Raw genomic sequence first — 26661 nt, forward strand, 5'->3', positions numbered from 1 at the left:
CGGGTATAACTTACCTTACCGTTACAACAATTTCGATACCATACAACCACCGGAGATCATGCATTTCTGGACATCTATAAGGCGTGAACTCATACCCGTTTGCCTAAAACTGGTTTGAGATTTGGCACCGTTATCTTGTAAACGAATAAAGAGCGATACTTAAAGTAGAACCGGGGATGACCTCGCACAAGAATGAATCCTATACTGGTACCATTCTTCATCGGATCGATATTAAACAGAGCTCTAAACCGCTTACCATTTAAAAAATTTAAAAAAAGAATAGGTTAGAGATGTCAGACATTCCACGTTCCCCGTGGAACGGTCCATTCCAGTTGCTGGAACCGAACCCAAGTTACCGCTCGTTCGCATGATTTTTGAGCCAATCGGAGAGTCACGTGAGCCTATTGTGACCATGAGCCAATGGAAACAGCAGTTTAGTCAAATGGAACCCGACCTTTGGGTCCGACCGGTTGAAACCGAAACGCAGTGGACCTGGAAAATGATAAGCAAATTGGGCGCTTTCCATTCAACCAAAAGTTTCGAAGAAACCGGGTAGTAGGAATTGAATGGGGCGGAAATATTTCGGAAAACCGAAAAAACTCGTCCCATTGGTTCGTTCTTCCTTGGGCTCAATTGCTGTTTCATTTACGTTAAAAACATTTTTAGGGCAACACTCGTTGATGTCGTTGAGCTGCCAATAGAAAAATGCTGTTCCATTTGCCACATGAAATCGTCAAAATTTTTAACTCGAACTTCTGTTAGAATGGAAAGCGCCCACTGTAAAACACTTGCACCCAGAAGATCTCAGTACGGAGTTTAAAAGAAAAACATTACGGCGGCCGGGCCGAGTCATGAACTCCGTTCTACTTATCATAAACTACAACCTCAACCAAAATTTCTTCATGTACGTCAAGAAAAATATTGTTTCGTCCTCTAAGGTCTTCCTAAAGCCATGATCATCCTTCTTCCATGCGAACAGCCCCTTAAACTCCCTAACGCTTTTCTAACGATTCTCACTTGTGGCTTTCCTCCAGCTGGTTAAACTCCTCTTCCAGTTCGATGTTCTCTGATCTTATCTTTGAACATTGCGAATTCTGGCTTTGTAAAGATGCCTTCGCTTTTGCAAGTCTAGAATAAAAATTCAAACAAGAAATATAAAAATATTCCTTTAATGTATTTAACAATGTGGTGTTCTTTTAGGGGTCAAAAAAAGCCCGGGCCACGATAGATTGGTCTCCTTTAGGGTTCCGACGAGCATCCCTGCCCCTTCATATACGACCCCCCACCCCCACCCCCCCCTCCCCTTGGATTTTCGAGCAAATTTTTAGCCTTTGGTGAAAGTTGTGGATGAGGTATTCTCCTCAATGCGTTTCTATTTAAAAACGAGAACTTTTTAATATGGTTTTCCTCTATCGTTCACGGCAAAACGCCCTAAAACGCCGATGGAAACGAATCTAAAAGTGTCAGTAGACTTTTGAAAACACATTGTTTCTAGTACAAATAGGCAAAAACGTGCCTTGGGTGTAAAATGAATAAAAAAGAAAACCTGCCGCGCATCCAGAGCAGTGAAGAGGAAGACTTTCAAGAACGTTGACGCAGGAAGCGTTATATGCCGTCGGCATCGATTCCAGTGCAAATCGGAGCATGCTTCGCGATGGCGGACTTAATTCTAGCTCAAGATTTCCAAACGACGTTTTTCATCGCCTTCCGGGAATTTTAATTTTACAGTGTGGGTAAATGAAAACCACACCAAAAGCCTAACAAATTACTGCGGGAACGAAAATGCTTCTAACTTTCAAACAAGACAATTCCGTGCTCACTTTCTTTCATGTTTTCGAACCAATTCTTTATCTTGCTCCCGTACTTCAAGAGCTCTGTCTAGTTCTAGGATAAAAGAAACAACAATTTATAAATTCGTTTTCATCAAAGATCAAAACCTCAGTCAATCTTGTATCTGGAAAGAAAGTTCAAGAGTATAGTATTTTGAAGCAAGATGGTTCGATATAATGGTACGCTTACTGCAATCCTGGCTATCCACCCATCCAGAAATAATAACTGCGTTCGACATTAGCAGAACGCAATTCTAATCTTGGATATCCTGTGCATAGGGTGAGCTTTAGCAAATTTTCGTTCGTCTGCTTTTTCTGCGCCATCTTGCTTTACGTCATACGTGCATTGACACGCCACATGCGCAAATGACGATCGCGCACATAATGATTCTTTCTTTTCCTGCCCTTCCCCTTTGCTTCCAAAGCGACTGTCCAGCACACACAGATAATATGCGTACTTTACGTAGAGGCAGTGTGGTTGAGTAGTTAGGGCCCGTGCCTTGAGATTCGGAGGTCCCGGGTTTAAGACCGCGTTCTGACGACTCACTGAATTTGTTTCAATTTCTTAGTCCACTTTTTTAATGGGAAGTGCAAGTTTTCTACCCCATATGAACCATGTGAGCGTTAGCCCTACTAATGGAAATTGACCCACACAAGGACTAAGAAAAACTGACCAGGATGGGAATTTTTCTCTGTCCTTGTGTGGGCCCATTCCATTAGTAGGGCTTAGAGAAAAATTCCCACCCTGGTCAGAGTTTTTCTCTGTCCTTGTGTGGGCCCATTTCAATTAGTAGGGCTAACACTAACATGGTAGAAAACTAGCACTTCCCATTACACCATTAGTTAAGTCTGTTCCAATATAAATGCTAAAACGGCCATTCAGTTCGTTTGCAAAAACGTAATCCATCCTTGCACTTTTAAAATAGCCAACTGGTTTGCCTCCCGCCAGTTGGGATTCTTAACAATTGTATATGTTCAATATTCGGAGATGTTAGCTACTCTGAAATCCGAGGGTAAAACAAAGTGATTATCATTATCATCGTTATTTAAGTATTGAACTAAAAATCTTACATCGACGCCAGTCCTACAACCCCTCCCTCCCCCCCCCCCCCCCAAACCGGGTAATGCCTCACAAGTTTCTTGAATGACCCAAGTACATGTAGCTTCAGCCCTACTAGGGCAGAACTCATCTTGAACAAGGTGGGTCAATGAAGAACATGTTTCGCTGGCCATGAATCTTGTACCAAAGATCAAGTCACTTCCAATGAAATTTCCTAGACACTGGTCTGTGTAAGCAGAGCTAGATATATAGCCAATATCCTACAAGCACAGAGTCTTGCAATCTTCCTAGATAACAGGACAAGAGAAAGGAAATCTCGAAATGCCTCTGCTTACAGGGTAGCATGCTGAAGTAGACGTGTATTCATGTTAAAGCAACGAAAACCATTAATTACAGCAACCGCGGAAAAAAGGCACTATATCGTTCACGCTGTACATTGGGCAAGTGTCTTATGACTGAATGGGTATGAATGGTTTAGCTTCCCTAATGTAAATCAAGCTAGTTAGTATGAGGACAGAACGATTTACACGTACATCATAAAGCCAATTTGAAGAAACTCTGTAGAATTTACCTTTTTGCAGAGATTCTTTTTCAAAAGTCAGCAGTTTATCTTGTTCCTCTGCTTGTTTCAGATTTGCTTTAATCTGATGAATAACAGACGCTTACATATCAAATTAAGCAAAGGACAAAATCATAGTGAAAGAAGTATTTTGAAATTCACACTGTAAATGGAAAAGATACTTGTACTTGTGTTTTCTATACCTTATCAAGTTGATCCACCAAAGATTTCTTTTTTTCTTCCAACGCTGTAGCCATTTCATTGTGCTCCTTCACAATTTTCATGCTAAAATGCAAACGTTTTTTAAAATTAATGGTCGAGAGAGAAGAAAGTAAAATTGTGTTTAAAAATATTGTCACCTTTTTAAGAATTAAAATTTTTTTTTCGCAGATTTCATCATCATTATCATCATAATTTTCCTGTGACTGAGATTACTAAGACCTCGTAATGCAGACTCTGGTGTTTCTTCAGTAAGTGAGTGTCAGAACCACTGAAATTTAGTTGTATCAAAGGAATTTGAACACCATACAGTGTTTAGAAAACTAACTCTAGACACATGAAATATCAGGTTTTTTAATCTCCCTGTGATGGTCAATATTTCCTTTTATTAAATGATTAAGTGTTTCATAAACGCATAAAAAAAGAACTTGGCCAATATCCAGCCATTTTGACCTCTCGCTTGGTCAATAACCCATATTTATTATATGGCTCTGTCTCACAATGACTGGGAACTACCAAATTCACAAATTTGATTGTCTAAAATTGATATCAATGCGGTCTAGATTTTCCCATCTAGACTGGTAATCTTTAGCGGTTGCAAACTAAAATGCAAAAATATTGAGTATTTTCTTCTACCAATATTTATTTATAGAGGGGCCAAAAAGTCCGCAAGCAAAATGTCAGTTAGTACAAACCAGTTACATTAAACGAATTAAATTGTACTCACGACCTCAGTCAAGACTCTCCCATACAGACCTCCTGCTCAGTTAATTAGAGCCAATTATTATAAACTGAACTACTGATATCAGATTTCCAGCATTGTCATTGGCTCGCCAGACACAGTTCATATACCTGCTGTACCTAATATGGTCAAGGAATGCGAGCTGGAAATACTTTTGCAGTTCTGAGAAAAAATGGCCGACAAAAGACATTTTGGACTTCTAAACGTCGAAATTGATCGAAACTTTCCACAAAAAAAGTTCTTTTTCTTTTTTGGCATTATTCAGAGAGAAATTTCGCTTTCCGGGAAATAAATTTTTAGCTTAGCAATGCTTAGCGCAATCATTTACCATATAAGGTCAAACTAAGGTATATGAGCTGATAACTGAGATTGAGTGAACCAATCAGAGCATTACTTAAACTCCAAAAGTTTGGAAGCACGAAATACGAGCAAAAAAAGCGAAAAAATCCGAGCAAAATTGAAGAAACTTGATGAAGATGCGATGTTGTGTAATACCTTGTGGTCAGAGAGACCCAGGCTTTTATCAAAAAAACATTTCTTGCCTTTCTCATACTTCTAAACGTCACTTGAAAAAACGTCTGTGCCAAACCTGCTATAGCCACAATTTTATTCTTTGTGTCTTTCAAAAATAATTACAGCAATAAATAATTATTTGAAAAAGTGTAAGAATTTCACAATGCATAATCATGTGGCTAGCCTTACATATGTATGTTTCATCCCTGCCAAGAGACTTATCAGAGACCTTTCGGCTAACTCGCGAAACATCGCGTTTGAAGACCCGCTAGCATCAAAATGATGGTTATATCACATAAGGATTCCCAATTGGTTAATATGCCAATTAACAACTTGAAAAGATGCTAGCGGGACTTCAAACGCGATGTTTGATGAGTTAGCCGAAAGGTCTCTGATGAGTCCCTTGGCAGGGATGAAACATACTTATGTAAGGCTAGCCACATGATTATGCACTGTGAAATAATTATTTATAAAACACATTGCTCACTCACCCTTCTTGCGTAAGATTGGAGTTATCTTTTATCTCCTTCTGGAGATGTCGGTTTAGCTGAACTTCCTGGGCTTCCAATCGGTTTCGTGATGTTTCAAACTTTCTGATAATCTTAGAGGCAGATTAGCAGATGCATCAGTTTATGTTTGTGTATTATGTATTTCAACAGCTGCATCACTACATCAGAGTGAATGGAGGGAGAATGTTAATAGCGGTGAATCTCCCTGCGTTAACTATGGCTACATGTAATTAGTATCACCCAACTAGTTGCGAAAAGCGTGATGCTTTTTTTTTGTTTCATTCCCAAATATTTCTTCAACTTGCAATTAAGCTAACTTTATTATTGCTTTTCTGTCCTACTAATTGGGTGATACTAAGCCAATTCACCACTTGCACAAATCCCATAATACACCTGTTTAACCCCCCAAAAATTTGCATAGGCATTGTTTTTGATTTCCCTCAGGACATCTTCATGTCCCAGGAGAACTTGCAAACAATGATTATGCAAAATTTTTGGGGGGTAAAAGAGGTGTATTATGGGATTGTGCAAGTAGTGAATTAGACTCTTCAACCTCAAGGATCATGGGTCAATAGCCCATTCAGGCACCTCATGTTAAATAGAGGTTGGGTGCCTGAAACAGCCATGAGCTGGCACCATCAGCAGCTCCCAGATGGTGACTGCTCTCATGGCTGGCAAATCCTTGCGACCAAAACCCCTACCCAGCAGGAGACACAGGCACCCATCACACACGTTGGACATAAGAAAAGAGGGAAACATTTGCAAAATGCTTCACTATTAAACACACTTCCCGCACCAGAGATCAGACGTCAATGTACTGAGAATGACCTACTCAGGGGTTCAAAAAAACTTAGTTGGTTGCTGGTTTGAATAGAGTAACCAGCAACCATGCCACCTATTGTCAATGTCATTGTCATAATGAATTTTAATCTTCAGGTTTGAAAGAATCTGTCCTTAATACTTAGAAAAGTAATAGCCAACTTCCCCAAGTGAAATAACCGACACTTTTCGTCCATTGTCAGTACTTACTGAAACCACTGTTACAGTTATCACCTGGTTTTGAGAATGCTGGTAAGCAGTAGAAAATCAACAGATGCACACAGTCCAGATACAGCTGCACAACTTTACACGTACTTTAGCCAGATTTTTATTTACATATACCTTTCTCTTTGAGTCTAAGACTGATTCACTGTCGACCAACTCTTCTTGTAATTTGTCAATGTCCCTGACAACAAAAACTGACATTACTTTTCAAGGTTGTCTTTATTTTTAATCATTACACAATAAAGGGACACCATCCCACAAAATGTCATGTACATGTAGCACATTCTGGATCTTTTGCATCAGTCACACAGCTTTAGAACCTCGCAATCAAAGAGACATCAATAGGTAATAAAAATAACCAAATTGCTTGGGAAAGTAATTCTAGACACTTTCAAAGCCATTGACTTCAAAATTTCTAAAATCTATTTTGAGAATATGATAGATTTGCTTAAAATTTGTACATGATTGTATGAGTTGCTTTCTGTGCAATGTTAGACCTACATCAAACTATTGATGTTCAAAACCCTTGAAATTGAACATGACACTTCATTAACAATATTACTCTTTAGTCTGGTAATGTATCCTGTTAACTCAATTAAGGTCGAGAGAACTTGTGAAGTTTCACATCTTAAAGGTTTGGAATGGCCTTTACCACAGCAACTGTAAAAAGCTATGTTTCTAAAAAAACAGTACACAATAGAAAATGTCAAAAGTGTCATTTACTATGTTGTTTTGGTGGCAAAAGTGGGCATGAATTGTTCATTGTAATTCCAAGATCAATGCATTCTAGAACTGAAGTTACCGTACTCACATTGCATTATTAAAAAAAAAATTATTGAATACTCAAGGGGACATTTTTGAGTTTTTCAGTGCATGTAGATGTTGTTTTATCCAATATGGCCCCCATCAACAAGTAAAATAATCCGGTGTCAGAAAGATAATTTGAGTAATTAGTGCTACTATGACCAAAAGATCAATCCTTCCTTTTTCTTTTGATTTCAAAACTATGCCAGCTAAACAATAAGTCACCCAAGTTTAAATTTTAACTGGAATTCTTCTGTTTAATGGCCTGCAATTACTAACTTTAGAATCTGGAGAGAGCTGGATCGAGGAGAAAATGATGTCAAAGATTCACTAGTTTAAGAATGCAATGTGTATGCGGCTGAATTAAGTAGTATGCAGCCCAGCAGTTTCAGACATATTTCAGACTTTTAAACAAGTGTGTTTTGCATATATTCTAATAAGCTGCATTTACATGCTGAAACGTATAGCTAGTGTCTGAGTAAAGGACGTCAGTTTTCCCTTGATCCAACCCTCTGAGGCCCAATTGGTCAGTTTGAACGTGAGTAATGGTGGACCGTGAAATCAAAAAACTAAAAATCAAAGCTCAAAAATTTTCTGCTATTTTAAAATCTCAAGAAAAAAAGCAAGAAGAAAGTGATTTTTTGATCATAGTAGCACTTTAACACAAAACTACTGTGTAGTCACACAAAATGCACATTAAATTTTAAGTTTAACTTACTTTCTCTTTTCAATGTTTAACTTCTTCTGCTCCTCAGCCTTCTTCTGGGTGTCAGCCTATAATCAAGATTTGATTTTATAAGAAATAATAGCTACATTAATTTTACTCTTTTTTTTTTGGTTTCCAGACAAGCTACATTGTAAGTTTAATTGCCTCAGTATCAATATTGAGATATAAGCACGTCATTTTGAACAACGACTTTTAGAAGTAGCAGAGATTGCAGAATGAAGAACAAAAACTTACTACAGACTGCTTTAGTTTCTCTTTCTCCAGCCTAGCTTCCTCTCTTTCATAAGCTAAGTCTTCTTTCAGCTGAACAATGGAATCTTCCAGGTCAATGATCTATATTTAAAATTAAAAGCCTTAATATTTATGAAGTGAGCTTAAACTCTGTAAAACAGCTACTAAATCACCAACTGAAAATAAGCATTTCATATTTAACTTAGAACTGTTATCATGACAAAATCAGAGCACATCCAACTAATTCAGTCAGTCCTTGGCTGAGAGGTCAACATTAGCAGAGTGAATCAGACTTTCTGTGAACAATAATTGGGCAATGGCGCTAAATTAAAAATCTAAAGACTTCTGCATATTTTATGCAGTCACTTAAAATATATCTTGCAAATAACTTCTAGGTGGGACTTGCCTTTGTGGGTTATCTTTCAAAATTTTGGGGTAAATATATTTGTAATGATCGGACACTATAGACTTATTTTCAGATTTTAAACCACAAGTCAGTATGGGGACTGGCTACATCATAGCACGGTGAATTTTGTAACAGTGTAAGGTTCCCCCCTTAAGGAACTGGATTTGTTTACGTGATTCTACTGGAAAATGTCATGCCAGAGTAATAATTCACACAGGTGTGAGATGAAACTGGTTGCTGTAACTACAGCATGAGAGTTTCATTCCCGCGGACCTGTACAAAATCTTGCAACAGCACCATGTAACAAAGAAGCACTTGTTCTCCTGGTTGATTGGAATGGGGAGTGCACAGAACATTCATCATTTGAGATATCCCTTTAACACATAATCAAATTACTTAACTGGGAGTAAATGTGATACATACATTATAATCATTAACAAGTAGTTATCCCAGTATGCATGGACTTCCTGCAAGTTTTCTCATGTATCCATTATCATTTATTTTTAAACATGCATGTAAATGATGTTTACTGTCCCCATGCATAACAAATGGCAGGATCAAAAATTATCTCCCACTCACCCTTTTATATGTCTCTCGCAGTTTGTCACGAGTCTCATTCAGAGTGATTTGCTTACTAAAAGAGATGCAAAAATATTAGAAATATTTGATAACATATTGATCAATGACCAATAAAATTATTTCAATAATCAATGTTCACTAATATGTTATCAAATAGTTATTTCTATTTTTTTTAATACTATACAATATTATTTTGGTCTTAAGAGTGCTAGAAAAATTCTTAATCAGGAAGTAACAAATTATGGATTACCTGGCCTTGTCAGCCATCTTTTGGTTGAGAAGTGCAATAATCTCATCATGTCCACTTTGCATTTCATTACGTTCAGGCCTAGAAATAGAAATTCAAGGAATGAATAGTGTCATGCAAGCAAGATATGGTGTGACCTCCTCACTCATGCCATTGATATTTATTTATTACTTGCGTAACACAATATTAAATTGCCATTAATACATGTAATATCATAATAGTGACTTTTAGTTTAAAACAAAGACATGCAAGTGATCAAACGAAATTAAGTTACATGTAGATGTTATTTCTATCAATGACTTGGTGACTTAAAGCATGATTTAAGGGTATTCAGCATTTATTTAATAATATTCTTCTTATGTATCTACACACATTGTATGTCCACTAATTCCAGTCAATGCATTACGTAACAGCTCTAATACACTGTACACCATATAATTAATTTTTATGTAAATTGATCCTAACTCAATTAACATAATAAAGCTGAGTTGGGTCATAATCTAACACAACAGCATGCTGTGGTTCTTGGATGTAACATAGATGTATTACTGTCTACTATCAAACAGGCTCTTCAAGCCCAAACTGGGAGACTCTTTGTATGAAACACAAACATGAACTTAAAAGCACTTAGAACTTAGGTTGAATCATTTTTTTCTAAACATTGAGCTACAAATCTTCTCCCTTTGGCCTTGTCCATTGCTGTCATTTTGGCCGATACCCATGAACACTACCCGTCTTTCAGATCAATCTCTCCCATCCTCTCCCAGCCCATCGCTGGGCACCTTCTCCCTCTCTTTTTCTTTTCGGCACCCACTCATTTCAAGACTGCTGCCTAAGAAAATTTTTTCCAGAGCCCTTCGGGCTTCCAACATTAAAAGTTTTTCAAGAGCCCAGAATTAATTAATTAAAAGTGAGGATGAATCACCTTGAGATAAGTTAGGCGCCCATTCGTGCTACTCGTTCAAAAATTTGGTCGCCTGTGCTCGCAAATAAGGTGCCCCAGGTGACCGAGTGACCGTTAGGCAGCAGCCTTGCATTTGCAATTTTAGGTTGCATTCATCATTTGTTCCTTGTGCGTGTGACTCAGGCATGACCACCTTGCTGCCTTCAGATTTTTTGAGTCAGAGGGTTTCACCCTGCTCTCTTTCTCTGACTTCTATAATAATAGTATGTTGCAGAAGAAAGCACCACACTTACCCATGGATAAATCTTGTAAACACTGATGTTTTCTTATGGTTGATATTTTTAATAAAAAAAGACAAGGATTGATGCGCTTACAGTATAAGATCAAATCTTTTAGCTAATAAAATTGCAAAAAAATCGTCTACTGTAAAGCCTCGGAGAAGAAACACTAAAAAGTCTAGGTTTAAAAATGACGCCATTCTATGTCACAGTTGTGTCATCATAATCTGTCTCACAACTAAATGCTTCCATCTTATTTTAATTATCTTTTCTAAAAACCTTACTCCAGTTTTGCATTTTCTTTGGCAAGTTCTTGGTGCCTTTTCTCCAAAGATTCAATGTTTTTTATGATCGTGTTTAGCTGGGTCTAAAAGGAAATAATAATTCAAACTCAATGTTGTGACATTAGAGAACTGAAATTTAGGTGCTTTGAAAATATTTTGTCCTAATTTTACAACTTTGAAAAGGCATTTCACAATTTGTGTTTCCATCCTGGTGTCACATTAGAAGGTGATTCATTCATGAAAAGGGATATAAATCTAAATTGGCATGAACAAGTACAGAGACGGCAATTACGAGAAAAGAGGAGCTAATGTTATCATTACCCTACTACATTTAGGCCCAATGATTGTGTTCAAATGTCATTCGATTGCCATAAATTTTTGGCTGAGTTCAATTTTTTTTACATGTAATACTATAATTTGAAATTACCTTAAGTCTCTTTATTTCTGCTTCATTTGACTGTCTTGCTGAATGAACAGCAGCTGTATAATAGGAAAACACTTGTAAGTTGTTACTTTCCTTACAAATTTAACATGCTCCCTGTGATAAATAAAATCACTTCCTTTTTTCCTTCAGATTTTGAAAGTGTGTTTGCTTAATTAATTAACACCTGACTGGCAAAAGGTTGAGCCTTGATTTTTATTCAAAGGCCGTTTACTTTGAGTGTAAGTTTTGGATTTCATGGTCCGCCATTACTCACATTCAAAACTGACCAATTGGACCGCAGAGGGTTGGATCCAGGGAAAAATTATGTCATTTAGTCACAAGCATAAAATTTTAGCATGTGAATGCAGCGGCATACACATGCATTGCATTCTCAAACTAGCAAGCCTTTGACGTCATCTTCTCCTTGGTCCAGCTCTCTTCAAATCTAGTAATGGCAGACCATTAAATAGGAAAATTCCAGTTAAAACAAACAGATGCCTTAATTTTTTGAAATCAAGGCTTAAAAGTTTGGTCGCTTATTGTTTAGTTAACATGATAGTTTTGAAATCCAAAGAAAAATAAGAATTGATTTTTTTGGTTATAGTCACTGTGGCACTAAAGGAGTTCAAATTCCAGTCAATAATCTCGTTATTCACTGTCATTAATCACATTAATTTTGCCATGACAGTGAAAGTTGCATCAAGTCCAGAAAACAACAATGTGTATTAATGTGAGCTAATACACCTTGATCACTCAGCAACCTTTTTGGAGTCTGTGTGGAATATAAAGGCATTGTCTTTGCTTTGTCTTTGCACGTCTCTACAGCCTCACACTGAATGAGATGTCATATGTACAAAATCGTTTGTTTGCACATTGAGTGATAAGGGTCTCTCACAACGTTGCATATAATCAAACTGTAATTTCAAACAAAAATTTAATGGTTAATTGGATTTGAACATAAGAGTCCAAATGCTTATGAAAGGTGCAGTAAATACAAGGAAACATTCAATTATTTCACATAATTAATATGTAAATTTAAGATTTGACCATGGTGGTTAGGATCACACAACAGGCCAGTCTCCAATTTTGAGGGTGCTGATGCAAAGTTCAGGTCATAATCCTGTATGGGAAGTGCATGTCGAACCATACTCTTTGCAAATAGAGTACAGATTCTTCACTCATTTGAACATCTGCTAGAGCAAGGATGGCACAAACAGTTAGAGAGCAGCCTTGGCGCAAGAAGTCCTGAGTTTGATCCCTGGATCTCATATCCTTGCTTCGACTTCTTTCCTTTCAGTGTACATGTAGCTTAAGTAGTAGCTTTAAATACCCATAAAACGGAGCACTGATGGAGACAAGGGAGTAAAAATGAGCGCCCCGTCGACCTAAGGTTTGTCAGTTGAATTACTGTTACGAGTCATCAACGTTAAATTTATATGGTCACTTTAATCAGCAAAGGTTTTGTAAGAAAGAGTTTATCGTACATTGTATATCTGAGACAACTAGAAAGTCTGACAATTAATACATCTGTTGCAACTACAAAGCAAGCACTTCCCCTCTTAATCGTTTTAAGATTGCGAGTGTTGATCTAAGAGGTTAGCTTGCTGATAGCCTGTGAGCAAGCTATCAGAGTGATAGGGGTGGTGAATGGTACCTCCAAAATCTTGGCACTCGCAAATTCTGATCTCAAAATCTCAAGAACTTTTGCGAAGAGTCTTGCAGTCTAGTTTGTATTGCATTTATATCAGTGTGAAGTCTTGCATGTTTTGGTCTCAGTCTTGGATTCACAAATAAGCATCTCAGCATCTCGGCAAGTGTCAGATTTTACCTTTCATCACCTCTAGTGGTGGGAGGTTGTTCCTCCCACCCACCACTCCGAAAACTTGCTCGCATGCTACCTTATTGATATCACTGTATCCAAGGGGGAATACCTTGTATCTCAGATTTAATATCACCAGGAAGGTACTGTAGCTTGTATCTCAGAACACTAGCTGTGATTGTTTCCGTCTCCAACAACTCGTGCAGTTTCATTCTTTCTGTTTCCTGATAAACAGAGTAACAATTTAAAATTTTTGGTTCATAATTGTTGGAATCAGTCTTAGCTCTAACTCAATGAGGAAATGGTATTTAAAAGCTATAGTGACGGTACTGATAGAGGGTCAGAGGCACATACCAGTACTAGACTGTGAGTCACTGACCCTCGTTCAACACCTTTGCAGCATTTTAGTGTGAACCTAAGCAAATTCAATATCACTAAAACTCGACAAGGCCTGATAAAGCAAGCCTCTAAACAATGACCAGCTCTTCAATACTCCTGGACACCAGAGGAACTGTCTGTCAATCAATGGGTGACCAAGATTGTTGAGTGTTGTCATGTGGAAAGAGGAAAGAACATGAACAGTACTCTGGGGCACCCAACGTCACTTTTCGGAAGACGATTTGAGATCTAGAATTTTCGGATCATTTGTTGTAATATTTCTTGCTTGCCTGCCTCTCCTAGGATTTTTGAACATCTAAAAAATGGTATAATTGCCCATTTTAAACGGATTTTTACCGTAAAAAGGTCATGCACCTAGAATTTTCGGGAGCCTTTTTTCTGGCTGAAATTTTCGAAAAGGTAAGCTTTGATCCCTATAATTTTCGGATCACTAGACTTTCAGCTAGGAAATCCGAACAGATAAAACATTTTTAGGGGATAAAAATATGCCTATATCTTGCGTTTAAATACGAAAATATATGTTTAACAAAGCGATGTTATGTAGTTAGGACCTATATTCTCGTTGGGTGCCCCTGAGTACTGGCCCGAGGTGTTCTCTTTTCACGAACAAAAAGTCAAAACTAATGAAAGTAGCCGCAATATCACCGGGCGCCAGCACTCCTTGGCCGGGGGACAGCCAAGGCGCCAGGCACTCCAGCTTGGCCTGTGCTGGAACTGAATAGCTGGAAAATTACCAGATCCTTGAGAGCTTTTATAACAACATCGACCCCAGAGGTATCCACTGCTTCAATGCCATGCTTGCTTCTTCTCATGTGGTGCCCTGAAAACATGAAATAGCGGAAGAAAAATCCGACAAGTTAAAAGATTTAGATATTAGTTAAAGCCAATTGAGGAGAGTTTGTCAGAATTCACAAAGCTCTTTAAACGCCCGCTAGAGCTTAAGGAGATTTATACCGAGTTCTTGTAGTTTCTCGACGGCACTGTTCACGAGAGGTGTTATTTCCGAAGATTCAGATCTTCCTTTTAACATCTTGCCGTTAAAACAGAAGCAAAAGTTGGCACAGGTACAGCAATGTTTTTAACGACACATAAACGTGACAACCGATGGGGACTTGGTTGAGAATCCCATTTTTCCTAAGTAGGGTAGGGTCAGACGAGCTATTCCTGGAATGACGTTTTCTTACGCACCATTAATTTTTGCGTCAAATAATAATTTTTGCATCAAAACAATAATGAAATGACAACGATTGGATTTAAATAAATTTCTGTATTTGTCTATCGCATTTTTTAAATTCAACTTCTTCCCATAAACTATGAGTCGGCGCCTTGGCCCTCCCCAGAAAGTGATAATGATTTCATAATATTGAATCATTCAAGGCAGGAAGATGGCGGAAGGAGAAGAGTTTGTTTTTGATGCTGTTATCGGCTTTTTAACCTCTCCAATATGGAATTATCCTGTTCGTACATTTATTGAACAGAATTCTCTAGGTATAAGGAATTTTCAGTTGTATTTGCATATGTTTTTCTGGATTGTAAATGTGGTAACAGAGTGTAAGTATTTCAAGGGATTTAATTTCGATGGCACTACTTTGTATTATTTCCTTATTTTCATCAGTGTTTGATTCAGAGGGTGCAAATCATGAAGAATACCAAAAAATACACAGTACCTACAAGAGCATGGTGAGTGCATGAAAGAGGTTGCTTAATTCTGTGAATACTGCTCTTCAACCAAGACGTGAATCGAAGTAATTTTCGTGATAGAGTTTGTTGTGTGATCTTGAAAAGTCTGTCTCCATGGAATTGCATTCGTTTATACCGGTCACATAACATGAGCACTTTAAAAGTTATTCTTGGCCAAGTCAATCTCATAGCCAAGGAAGGCGAAATGACCTCGGTAATCGTGCGTTATTTAATTCAAAAGTGCTGAATCATACAACATTTTTTTTATTTTTCCATGTATTTTCTGTTACAATGCATTGGATTAAAATTAAACACACCATTAGGAAATTTGGCATCAAATATTAATTTTATCACAAGGGCGATAACAAGCATTTCAAGCCTTTAAACATTTCTTGTTAGATGTTGTTTTTCAATGATCGGCAAATTCACAATAATTTATTATTTGCTATAGTTTTTACCAAGAAATCATAGGAAACTCGGAAAAACTATAGACGCCCACATTCCCGACAGTATGTCAAAATTGAGACATGCCTCTAAGGATGTCAGGCCAAAGTTCAAAGCTAAGTATTGTTTCATTGTCTTATTTTTCTTTTATACGAGGCTTAAATTCAACTTGAATCCAGTTGGATACTCAGAACAGCAACTAAAAAAAAATTGCAACTTCCCTTCCTGTTTCTTTGATTGATTGTCAAAATATTTAGTTACAGGAACACAGAGCTCAACTTGACAGGAACTTTGCCACTATAAAAATGCAGCTGCATTTGATTGGTTACAGATGCAAATTGCTCATGCATACGTATATACATAGAGATTTAGTACCATAGACTTGGCATGAGCTATGAGTTTGAACTTGAATTAAGTCAGGAGGTTTTACATTAATATTATTATTATTGCTTTAGGTTAAAACAGGTGATTGTCCAACAGTTAGACTCCTTTGATTTGACTATTGTTTGTAGCTCTAGAGTCATGTGGTCTTATCATTTAGTCTTCCATTTAGAAGGTTAATTCCCAGTCTACCTCTCATGCTGAGTAACATCCTTCAGAGTCATAATGTGAAACTGAGCCTACAGTTTTGACTCCTTATCCATTCATTTTGCAAATGAAAGGACAAAGACAGCACTTTCTCCTCAGTTATTTTAAGACTCTGGACATTGGCCATCAAGCAGTTTGAGTGGGAGACCTCCTGCACAAAAGTCCAGTGTACTCTCAACTGAACCAGCTGGGCCCGGTTGTTCGAAAGCCGATTAACGCTAATCCCAGATTTAAAAATTACCAAGGAGTTTATTTCTCTACTCCCAAATGTTGTACAACGCTGGTGGTTGTACAACGATATGTGGCAAGATTTCACATTAGGGGAAGTCAATCTTGAAAACCAAAAATAATCAAAAGAAAGATGCACTTAAAAGTTGAAAACATTTTACCAAAGTTTATGCTAGTCCTGGATTAAGTTAATCGGCTTTCGAACAACCGGGCCCTAGTCTTTTGTAACAGTAGGCAGGTCTTAAATGCCCACTAAGTCAATCAACGGTACTTGCTATGAAACAAGTCATTGACCTAGCATTTACTAGAATAAGTATCCTCCTAATCCAAGAAGGCAGATGTCACAACAAAAGCATCACTTTTTCTTTAAATAGTTGTTTTAAGGCCCCAACTTTTAGACCAGATAGGATTTATACTCTTGACTTACCGGGAATGCTCCTACAGTTACTGTTTGTAATTAGATGAATGCCCAATTTTGGCATCCAACATAAAGCGTCCCTTTAGTCTCAAAGGCATTGCTACTTACTTCCAACAATAAGGAATGTTATATTTAGCTTAGGGTAAAGGTAGCTGTTTATCCTACTGTAGCATACTTGAGGAGTAGCATTTGGGGGGGGGGGGGGGGGGGGCACTTTGTAATACCACATTATATTGACGGCTAGTTGGGAGAAAATATATTCCGTATTGGGCAGAGTCGTGAAGCGACGGAGCCCTATACGGAATAATTATCTTTTCTCCCAATGCCGTCAATATAATGTGGTATTGCGGTCTCAAAATCGCAATTAGTTTTGTATCGCGATCCATCATTTATAAGGATAAAAAAACCTGTAAACTAATCAACCCGCGCCTGATCGAAATTTCAATTCTTTCTACCTGCGAAACGTATTTGTTTGCGCACGTCAGCAACCCAATTCAGTGCAACAACGTCAATTTCAACATTAGAACCAATCACAGGCCGCAAAAGTGAGACGGCAATACCACGAAATATTGACGGCTCGCGCATAGGCAAAACTATAAGAAGGTCGTGTTTAAGGTTACATTTTAAAATAATAGTCTGTTTGCTAATTAAAGATGAAGATTGCGGACATTCACCGAGTGGAGAACTGTCCAATCACTCAAAGAAACAATGCCATGTTATATATTATAATAATCAACTTACTTGCTTGGGACCGTACTGGGGACTGTTGGTTCTTGGTCGTTTTTGTATGGACAGAGCACTGCCATGACCTTGGGCCAATATTCCCCAGTATGGCCTGACATGCTGGGTTCATAAGAGGTTAGTAGTAAATTGTCATGTAATGCTAAGATATATGGATTGTTTTTGCCTTTTTCTCAGGTGGAAACTTTACTGTCAAGCTTTCTCAAAGATGTTGGAATATCTGAAGAACAGTTCATGACAGCTTGTAAAGCTGGCTGTCAGAGTCCACAATTCAGTAGCATTAACAGAGTAAGTTTCTTTGTAGATCTCTATGAAAATATACATGTAAGCAGTTTCCAAGGCTTGTTGGGTGAGCATATAATTCAGGCATATCAAGTGAGTATTCTTGCGAGACTTTTTTTAGAAAAGGAACACAAAAAAAAGTGTTTGTGGTAAGAATTCCAGGACTCCTTGAATACTGCCTGAAATTGCTAGGAAAAAAATGAAACCTAAAATCCTGAATGGCAGATTGAATGGAATGGCACAATAATTACACTGTATTTATTATTTCTGTGAATGCTGCACCAGTTCCTTTTGGAAAACTGAGAGCACTATACCTGTAGAGACATCTAGTAAATGGAAAAAAAATATTAATGATCCTGACAATAATCTTGTGAAGCGGTTCTCTGGCCTTCTGGATGAAAATTATTCTCTTTTTGGAACACCTGGATGATTTCCCTGTTCTGGGAAAGGAATGTAAAAGAGAATGCTTTCACTAGAATTAAGTCATCTTTACAATAATTGCCTTAAAGTGTTAATTCCCGAACATTTTGTTCGTCCTCGCGAACTATCGGCGAATCATTTTACTGTTTGTAGAGTCCGAACTTTGGTACTCTTTGTATGTGGATTGGCTCCGAAGTGTATTCTAGTGTTACATAGTCATTTTCGGAAAACTAACGCAATGGCAATAGTGACTACGCGCAGGCGCAATAGTCACAATTCGACTGTAGATGTTATAGGAGGCACATGGCATTATCAAGCCTGCAGACTAGTGAATATAAGGACCTCTATAGGGACCTGTCTTCCCAAGAGTTCTATTGGTTCCATGGGTAGAGCATCCAACTGGCGTACGGAGATTGCAGGTTCAAATTCTGCCTTGGACTGCCTTTAGTTGTTCTTTGCCCGTTGAAGTATTAATTAAAACTAGTTTACTATCTTTCCCACAGAGGCACTACACCTATACCATCCACAGTTGCAAATAGCCCTGGCCTTTGCATAACTGTATCATATGACCTTGCCAATCATAAAAAGTAGTCATGGTACAAAATAGATGCCAGAAATAGAAAGAGCAAGATGAAATTAGTAAGAAGGTCAATTTTGAGGCCACCAACGTTTAAGTGCATGATTTTAAAGCGGTTTGAAAGTTTGAAAAATGTAAAAAAAAATTTGTGCTTGATGGCAAAGTTTGCCATCCTACAGCTGTTTTTCATATAAATCTCAGTTAATTTTTAAGCATTAATGAAAATCACTGTAAAATCTCTCGCCTAAATATCAGTGGCCTGAAAATTGTCATTCTTACTAATTTCGTCACGCTCTTTCCATTTCTGGTATCTATTTTGAACCACGACCAATTTTTTATGATTGACATTGGGGAGCTTAAGCATGCGTGTTTTTGAGCCGTGGACGGCAACCGGAAGTGAGCTGTTTTCCCTTTTAACTTGCCTTCACGCGACCACATTTATACTGCTAAATATCTTTTTACTATCAGAGACAATAAGTTTAAAAATCTGGGAGAGACCACTGTCCTGGCGTTCAAAATATTCACTTTCAGTTGCTATCTGTGTCTCAAAAATGCGCATGCTTAATTTAAGCTCCCTATTGTCATGTGACACGGTCATGCAAAGGACCTATTTAACAATTATTAGTAAAATCCAACTAGTGGTCTATTATCAATGCTGCGTTCTGATTGGTTGAGCTACTAGTAGGCTATTTGTTATAGCCCACTAGTAGCGAAAAGCGCCAGCTTTGAAAACCAAAACAACAATATTATTATTAAAGTCTAGCTTTAACTAGCGATAGATGTTTTGTCTCGATATTTTTTTGGCCAACTAGTTGGATTTTACTAAAACAATTATTCCTCTCGCCCTCATGGCCCCTGAGTCAATAGCCCATTCAGCCTTCGGCCTCATGGGCTATTAACTCAGAGCCCATTCGGGCTCGAGGAATAATTGTTAATTATTCCATGAGCGCGCATTGGATATGAGATGATAGATTAAGCCAACGAGGCGCATAGTGCCGAGTTGACTATAATCATCTCATATCCAACAAGCGCAAGTGGAATAATAATTATTGTTTTATTAAAAACGCCCCCAAAATATAGAAAACTAGACTACAATAAAAATAAAAATACCCAAAAAATCATGCATATGCTTGCCGTGTTTGTAGATCATGGTATAATGGCTCATAACCCATGATGGCTGAGCCAATCAAAACTCTCAAATTTCAATTATCCAATGATCCAGTTTTTAATAATTCCTGTTATCCCTTTCTTCTTCTTAACTCTTAGTTCTTTTTCAAATTTCAAGGACGTGTTTGACCAGATATGGGCTGCGGACGATTATGAAGTGTTCAAACGATTAATGATTCAAAAAAATATAGAGCTGCAGTTACAGGCCTTGCAGATCATCCAACAAATACACAATGTGCAGATGCCCATGGTCATGCCAATGCCTATGCCTGTCCCCGTTGCTGTCCAGCCCACTCATCCTGCAGCCCATGCTGCTCCACCCGCTCCAGCTGTAGATGAGGATGCCATCATGCGTGAAGTGTTGAGAAGATCAAAAGAAGAGTATGAATCACAGATGAAGAGTGCAGAAGGAAAAAGGGAAAAGGAATTACAAAAAAAGTTGGCTGAGTCCGAAGAGGAAAGCAAGAGGTCAGTGATTTTTAAATTTGTGTGCAGTAGCAACTAGGAACAGAATTACACTGTATTACATTTCTGACGTTACTACCAAACAGTCCTTCTCAGGACTACTTTCACCCACAAAATCAAATTCCATTGACGTAATAAAAATAATGATAATGATCAGGGCTTGAAATTTTGACCAATACAGTCACATTTGGGACTGAATTTTTTTCCCTTTGCGACTAAAATATCTAGAGAAGTTGCAAATTTGCGCCTTCTTTTCACCTTCACTCAAAAGGGTTAGCAGTTGCCGCTTTGCTGCTATTTTTGCTAAATCTAACAAAGAATGACAAAATTATTTTGTTTATCGCCATGAATTTTCTTTCAATCTGAAGATAGCTTAAAATTGTAGTGTAATTTTGCTGGGCTGTGTCAAAAAGTAGCAGAAGTCTGACCAGTACAGAATTTGTCCATAGCCCTGACACTGTAGCTGAAATTTCACATTGCAGCATTTGTTGTCATTGTTGTTGTTTTCAAAAACTTGAGCCTTATCACTTCTCTGTAATTGATGTTTGAATACCGTAAAAGATGTCCTTGTTGGCAGCATTGTGACTGCACGACTTCCATGGCACCTGTGATGTTACATACACATTCCTTCTATCATTCGCCATTTTCAGCAGTTTCTTTGGACACAGGTATTGTGGGCTTATATTTTGTTTTGCTACACCGCTGACGACACAATGCAGTGCAACGATTTTGCAACTAAAATTGGGGAAATTGCAGATTTTTTTGTTAATTTCAAGCGCTGATGATAATCATAATCATTGTTATCATCATCATCATCATTTTGTAACAATAATGTTATTAGCATTATGGTCATAGAAAATTGTAGTAATAGTTATAATAGTACCTGTAATTATAAGTTACATGTAGTAGACTCAAGTATTTATTCTTGCTTAAATTTCTCCATTCCTATAAATTATGATGACCTCTTGTCTAATAATTTAATAATAATTAATGCTCTCCACTAATTCAAGCATGAACATTGGAAGAGTTACCTGCGTCTGGGCTAGATATGTGTGATCTGTCTGGTCTGACCTCTGTCTGTCTTTAGTTTTTTCTTGTGGGTGTTTGTTTTCGTTGACGCAAGATGTGCCATTTATTATGCACAAATGAAGCAAGGAAAACAAAGAGGGCATGCATTTTGAATTGGTGCAACCAGTCCTGAGATTTTGTTTACTCCTGGTGATGTGCTCCTCTGCAATGTTATTTCTGCCTGTTTTCTGTAATATATCTTATTAATATCCAATTTGGATCCGATCTTGAATATGAATTATAAGTTATCTCCAGGGAGTTGAACTAATTGACATGCTAATTTGTTCTGAATCCTATTCCTTACTCTGCCAGGTCTTATGATGCTGTATCTGCACCAATCGTGTGCAATAAAGTCGATGAAAGCAGTGCTAGGTGATGGAAACACTCCTGTTTTACTAACTATGGTTCTTCTTCAATGAACTACTTTGGACGTCTTTAACATTTGTTAAGGATCCTTGTACTTTCCAAATGTTCCACTCTTTACTTACAAAAATGCACTTCGCTTATGAAAGACCCCTTAAAACCCAGACTCCCGTGAGTGAATCTTCATAGATTTTACTCTGTCTAACGCCAGACGATTTTACTCGTCAATGGCTGGGATTTCTACATCCACCCAAAATGTAATGACATTCAAGTAACGACTATTGCACTTTACACAGTGTGTGGGATGTCTCTACCCATCCGCAGATATGTGAGCTGTGTCCCAGTTATGCTTACGTAAGTCTCATCAAATCTCAAAATCTGCATCTTCAAGAAGTGGCCATCTCTTTCCATACAATGGAAGAAATTTCTTAACCTCTCCTTATGTCTACAAGCTGCGTGTCCCAGCATTTGTGGCACTGGATTTTCATACGAACACTTTGAGCTCTAGTATCTTAATGTCCACATTAACCGACTCCCAGTGGCCACTCATAGATTTTACTGTTAATAGCCATCTCAAGTTGCTTCTTTCTAGTTTGATTTTTTCAACGCTGTTATATATTTTTCTACCTTAAATGAAGATATCCTGTGATTGAAAACTGTAGACCACGTCTTATACCTCTTGTTCATAAAACTCTGCTCGACTTCAGGTTCACACTGCGCACTTACTCTGAATTAGAGAACTCTGACACTACAACCTGTATTTGGAAAGACCAATGCATGGAGTTCCCGATGTGTTATTAGCGAGCTTAAGCACGCGCGTTTTTGAGACGCGGACGGCAACCGGAATTGATTTGTTTTCCCTTTAAAGTTGTCTTCACACAACCACATTCACATTGCTAAGTATCTTTTCTCCATTAGTGATGATTAGTATAAAAGTCTTGGAGACACCACTGTCCTGCCACTTCCGGTTGCCGGCCGCGTCTCTTGAAAAACGCGCGTGCTTAAGCTCCCTATGAGGTAGCTTAAGCATACGCGGGCGGCAACCGGAAGTGAGCTGTTTTCTCTTTTAACTTGTCCTCACACAACTACATTTACACTGCTAAGTATCTTTTCTCCATTGGCAGTGTTCTCCCCAGGATTTTGGGAAGGCCAGGGGGCATTCTGTCGGAAGCTTAATCTACCATACAAAATTAAGACTTACAAAAATAGCAAAAGCGAATTGTCATGCTGTCTAGGAAAACATAAAACTTAAAAACATGGAACATCCACCCAAACAGCACATCCTTGCCTTACGCTTTGGGCCCTTTGATTGTGTTTTCTGCACAACTTGCACAACATACCACTACCACTATTTAGTATTATCATCTTCGTTAGTCTTAAGGAGCCAAGGGAAGTCCGTCAGCCACATTGGATCAAACCCTGATTTTCGGTGTTTGGAATCTGTGGATGTTGACGGACCTTGTGTTGTTTCCCGAGGCTGGACTTCTTCATCCAAATTACTTACACTCTTATATCTCTTTTCCAGGGTGAAAAAAGAACTTAATTTGCTTTGACTAGCTTTTCGTTTCTGTTCAGAGGATCCTGAGTTTGTCGAAGCCGCCATTTTTTGACAACCTTCCACGCACCTGGGAATTGAGTTTAGTATTCCATGTAATATCCGTAAAGTGCCCTTGAATTTACGGCAAACTGAAAGACGGCTGCCGTTCAACGAAACGAGCGGATGACAAGTTTCATCACCTTTCACGGAAGGGTAAATGAGCTGAAACCTTATCAATTGCGAGAAAACAACGAGAAAACACTAGACAATGCTTCAGTATCTTTATTGAGTGTTTTTCTTTTTTTAATTATGGACAGGATCCCAGTTTTAGATGTTAAACTACGTAAGGTCACTTGTTTTAAGCCAGGCGGCAACGATTTTTGAACGAATCAAGCCAGGCGGCCCGCCTGGCCTGAAATACCTGGGGAGAACACTGATTGGAGATGATTGGTAAAAAATCTGGGAGACGCCACTGTCCTGGCGAGCGAAATGTTCTCTTCCGGTTGCTGTCCACGTCTCAAGAACGCGCGTGCTTAAGTTCGAGAATGTGGCCTTTTCTCTCTCGTAAAATGTGGCAGGCTTGGCAGTGATGTCTGAGCACAGCCATAAAATATCACAAGGGGACGTTGTTGACTGTGGAACATCAGGATTGGGGCATATCGTATTTATAGAATAGTTATTTTCATGTTTGCAGGTTAATGGAAATAGCTAAGAAAGAAAAAGAAGAATTAGAAAAAGCTCTTCAAATTTCGTTAGAAGCTCAAAAGCAGCAAACAGCAGAGGCCGAGAAATTACGCACTGAAGTCAAACAATCGACAGTTCAGCCTACCTCAAAGCCCCCTTTGGTTGAAAGCAAAAAAGAGGCAAAGCCCACCCCTCCAGAGAGTAAACCAGCTCCGAAACCCTCCCCTGTGAAATCAAAATCATCCACACAGGACACCAAAGCCTCGGAAAAATCGAAGGCAACAGGCTTACCAGCTCTTTCAGGGCAACCGAAAAAAGTTGCAAATACGGCATCTGATGCAGCTGCTGGGTGGATACAAAGTGCAAAGGATGATGCTGCAGCTGGTTCTGCAGCCAAGCAAGCCGCACAGGTAAAGTTTCTATGGGAGTGTCGTGCACGCTGCACTAAGATAATCGGACACAATATATTAATTTAACTGGAACAAATGGTACTTTAATAACTCGATGAAGCGAAATACATACACCAATGAATCCCGAATTGTTGACGCGATGATATTCGAAGCGATGTACACAATGGTTTTCTCTTTTAAATCTCGATAACTCGACCGCACCGAGCAACTAGCGGGTGGGGGCTCCTGTGCCCCGTTTCTCGAAAGTCCCGAAACTTTACGGTCCATTTTCGGCTTTCACAATTTTCTTTGTATCTCAAGAACGAAGAGGATTTAACTCGTCAAACTTTACAGCCATTGTTCTTTTTGTTACCTTGAAAGCGTGTTAAAAGATCGGCTTCCCAAAACAAGCGGTTGCCACTTTCACAAATGGCTTTTCGGGCCCGAAGAGGTTTTGGAACTTTCGAGAAACGGGCCCCTGGTCATTTTTTGTTTCCCGCAGATCAAATCTATCTAAATACATTGTTCTTTCACCATATCATCATCGACGGGTTCAGTTGAGGATTCATTAAAAAACATCATGTGGCGATTTCTCAGTTGGCTTGATAGCTCGTTTGGTAGAGCACTAATGCGGTATCGCAGAGGTCATGGGTTCGCGGAATCCCTTTCGTTTCTGCTGAAGTCGCGTTCTCAAACTCATTAATAATTCATCAAGTGATAAGCCAATTGCGTATCCGCATTCAGGTCAGATGGATGTACCCTGATACCGCGGTAAAAAACAGCGTGTTTGGATATCCAAACACGAGTGTTTGGATATCCAAACACGTGTGTTTGGAAATCAATTAGAAAAAGCAATACACAATTTCAACAAAACCTTATTACTTCTATTGTTTGCCCCCTTTTAGGCCTGGACTGTACAAGCAAAGAATCTTCTTCTTGCACACTTTTGGGCGGTCGAAACCGGCAAAATTCATCCTCAGCTAACCCGTCCATGTTTCGGAACTAGCTGGACGCCACTGAATGCAATAAACAAGCTTCAGTTGTGAAAAATACGGACATTATCATCACAAACTGTGCGCTGATTTTGTTTTCTTTTGTTTGCAATTAGCCGCCGATTGAGAAGCCATTTCAAAAACTCGTGCTTCGTGTTTTACCGTGGTTTCCAAACACTCGAAAACAATAAATCGGTGATCTCAAAACTTAACTTAAAAGATGTCATGTACGAAGATTCTCATTTTTTTTCTATCTTTGTTTTCCTCAATGATTGCTGACAGTCAGAGAAAATAACACCAGAAGACATGAAAAGGCGTGCCGAGTATTTAAAACAACAACGAGACAAACTCCTAGCTTTAAAGAAACAAGAACGAGAGAAAAGCTTGACGGAGTATACCGAACAGCAACCGAAGGCTCGGCCGACGACCTCCCGAACAGCGCGCCGGGTTACTGCCGGAGAGCAGGTCGAGTCGTTGGCATCCAAAAGCAGCGAGGAAGAGGCAAAGAAGTTAGCCATGCGCAGAGCTCTGGCGGACGTTCTGAAGCGAGAAGTTGTCGACAAGGAGTAATTTAGGAATTAAATCATTTTACTTGCGGCTGGTTTCGCGCATTGTAATGTTTCCTCAAGATAAATGGCGTTTCTCCTTGAAGACTAGAATTTGTTTTAAATTGCCTGAATATTTTCCCCGGATATTTTCCTTTTGTATTTTGTTTTCGTTTACTCGAGATCAAACAAGAATCTTTAAAAGGAGGAAATAACGTAACGGCTTCGGCTTGTGGGACGTAACCTCCTCAGAAAATAAGAAAGAAGCTGATTGCCTAACGCTTTCGTCACATGCTCCGGCATTTTAAGTCGAAAGGTTGGTGTTCGTTTTACAATTGCGTTTTGCAGATTAAAGCTGAAATGAATGAACCAAGTGCAGTTTTTGAGGCGTTATCTTGTGTCGTCGACTTTTGCTTGTAGAATTTTTCCAAATAAATTCATTAATTAAAAGTCAATAACTATTAAAGCGGTAACCTTTATCACCGTGTTCTATCAA

The 26661-nt window shown here is 38.5% G+C and overlaps 2 protein-coding genes across 3 annotated transcripts in view; one reads left to right on the plus strand and one right to left on the minus strand.

The window, feature by feature from the left end:
- The window catches only part of LOC138026072 (coiled-coil domain-containing protein 175-like), a 27053-nt gene extending 12359 nt beyond the window's left edge, over positions 1-14694 (minus strand). Inside the window, exons 1-15 of one of the 2 annotated variants that reach the window (XR_011127221.1) lie at positions 14532-14694; positions 14312-14397; positions 13291-13402; positions 11363-11415; positions 10936-11018; positions 9473-9550; positions 9223-9277; positions 8241-8339; positions 7998-8053; positions 6593-6656; positions 5414-5523; positions 3652-3733; positions 3461-3533; positions 1821-1884; positions 1018-1128 (exon numbers count right to left, since the gene is read on the minus strand). Coding sequence is in view for 1 of the 2 variants with exons in the window: in XM_068873262.1 (XP_068729363.1) it covers positions 1018-1128; positions 1821-1884; positions 3461-3533; positions 3652-3733; positions 5414-5523; positions 6593-6656; positions 7998-8053; positions 8241-8339; positions 9223-9277; positions 9473-9550; positions 10936-11018; positions 11363-11415; positions 13291-13402; positions 14312-14397; positions 14532-14607 (1202 nt within the window). In the remaining variant the exon portion in view is untranslated. The remainder of the gene's footprint in view (positions 1-1017; positions 1129-1820; positions 1885-3460; positions 3534-3651; positions 3734-5413; positions 5524-6592; positions 6657-7997; positions 8054-8240; positions 8340-9222; positions 9278-9472; positions 9551-10935; positions 11019-11362; positions 11416-13290; positions 13403-14311; positions 14398-14531) is intronic. The other variant, XM_068873262.1, reaches the window with a different exon arrangement.
- Positions 14695-14867: 173 nt separating this feature from the next.
- On the plus strand, positions 14868-26661 carry LOC138026074 (cilia- and flagella-associated protein 36-like). The gene is made up of 6 exons (XM_068873265.1): positions 14868-15065; positions 15193-15257; positions 17854-17964; positions 20241-20590; positions 24250-24649; positions 25903-26661. Exons 1-6 carry the CDS (start codon positions 14963-14965, stop codon positions 26188-26190), a joined length of 1317 nt encoding a protein of 438 aa, XP_068729366.1. The 5' UTR covers positions 14868-14962; the 3' UTR covers positions 26191-26661.

The sequence above is a fragment of the Montipora capricornis genome, chromosome 12, assembly GCF_036669925.1.
Source record: "Montipora capricornis isolate CH-2021 chromosome 12, ASM3666992v2, whole genome shotgun sequence".
Taxonomy (NCBI): Eukaryota; Metazoa; Cnidaria; class Anthozoa; order Scleractinia; family Acroporidae; genus Montipora; species Montipora capricornis.

Excerpts from the sequence above, each read along its gene's own strand:
- LOC138026074 (XM_068873265.1), top strand. The coding sequence starts at position 14,963 with ATGGCGGAAGGAGAAGAGTTTGTTTTTGATGCTGTTATCGGCTTTTTA. Across the intron at positions 15,066-15,192 it reads TATTGAACAGAATTCTCTAG|TGTTTGATTCAGAGGGTGCA; the intron begins GTATAAGGAATT and ends TATTTTCATCAG. Across the intron at positions 24,650-25,902 it reads CAGCCAAGCAAGCCGCACAG|TCAGAGAAAATAACACCAGA; the intron begins GTAAAGTTTCTA and ends GATTGCTGACAG.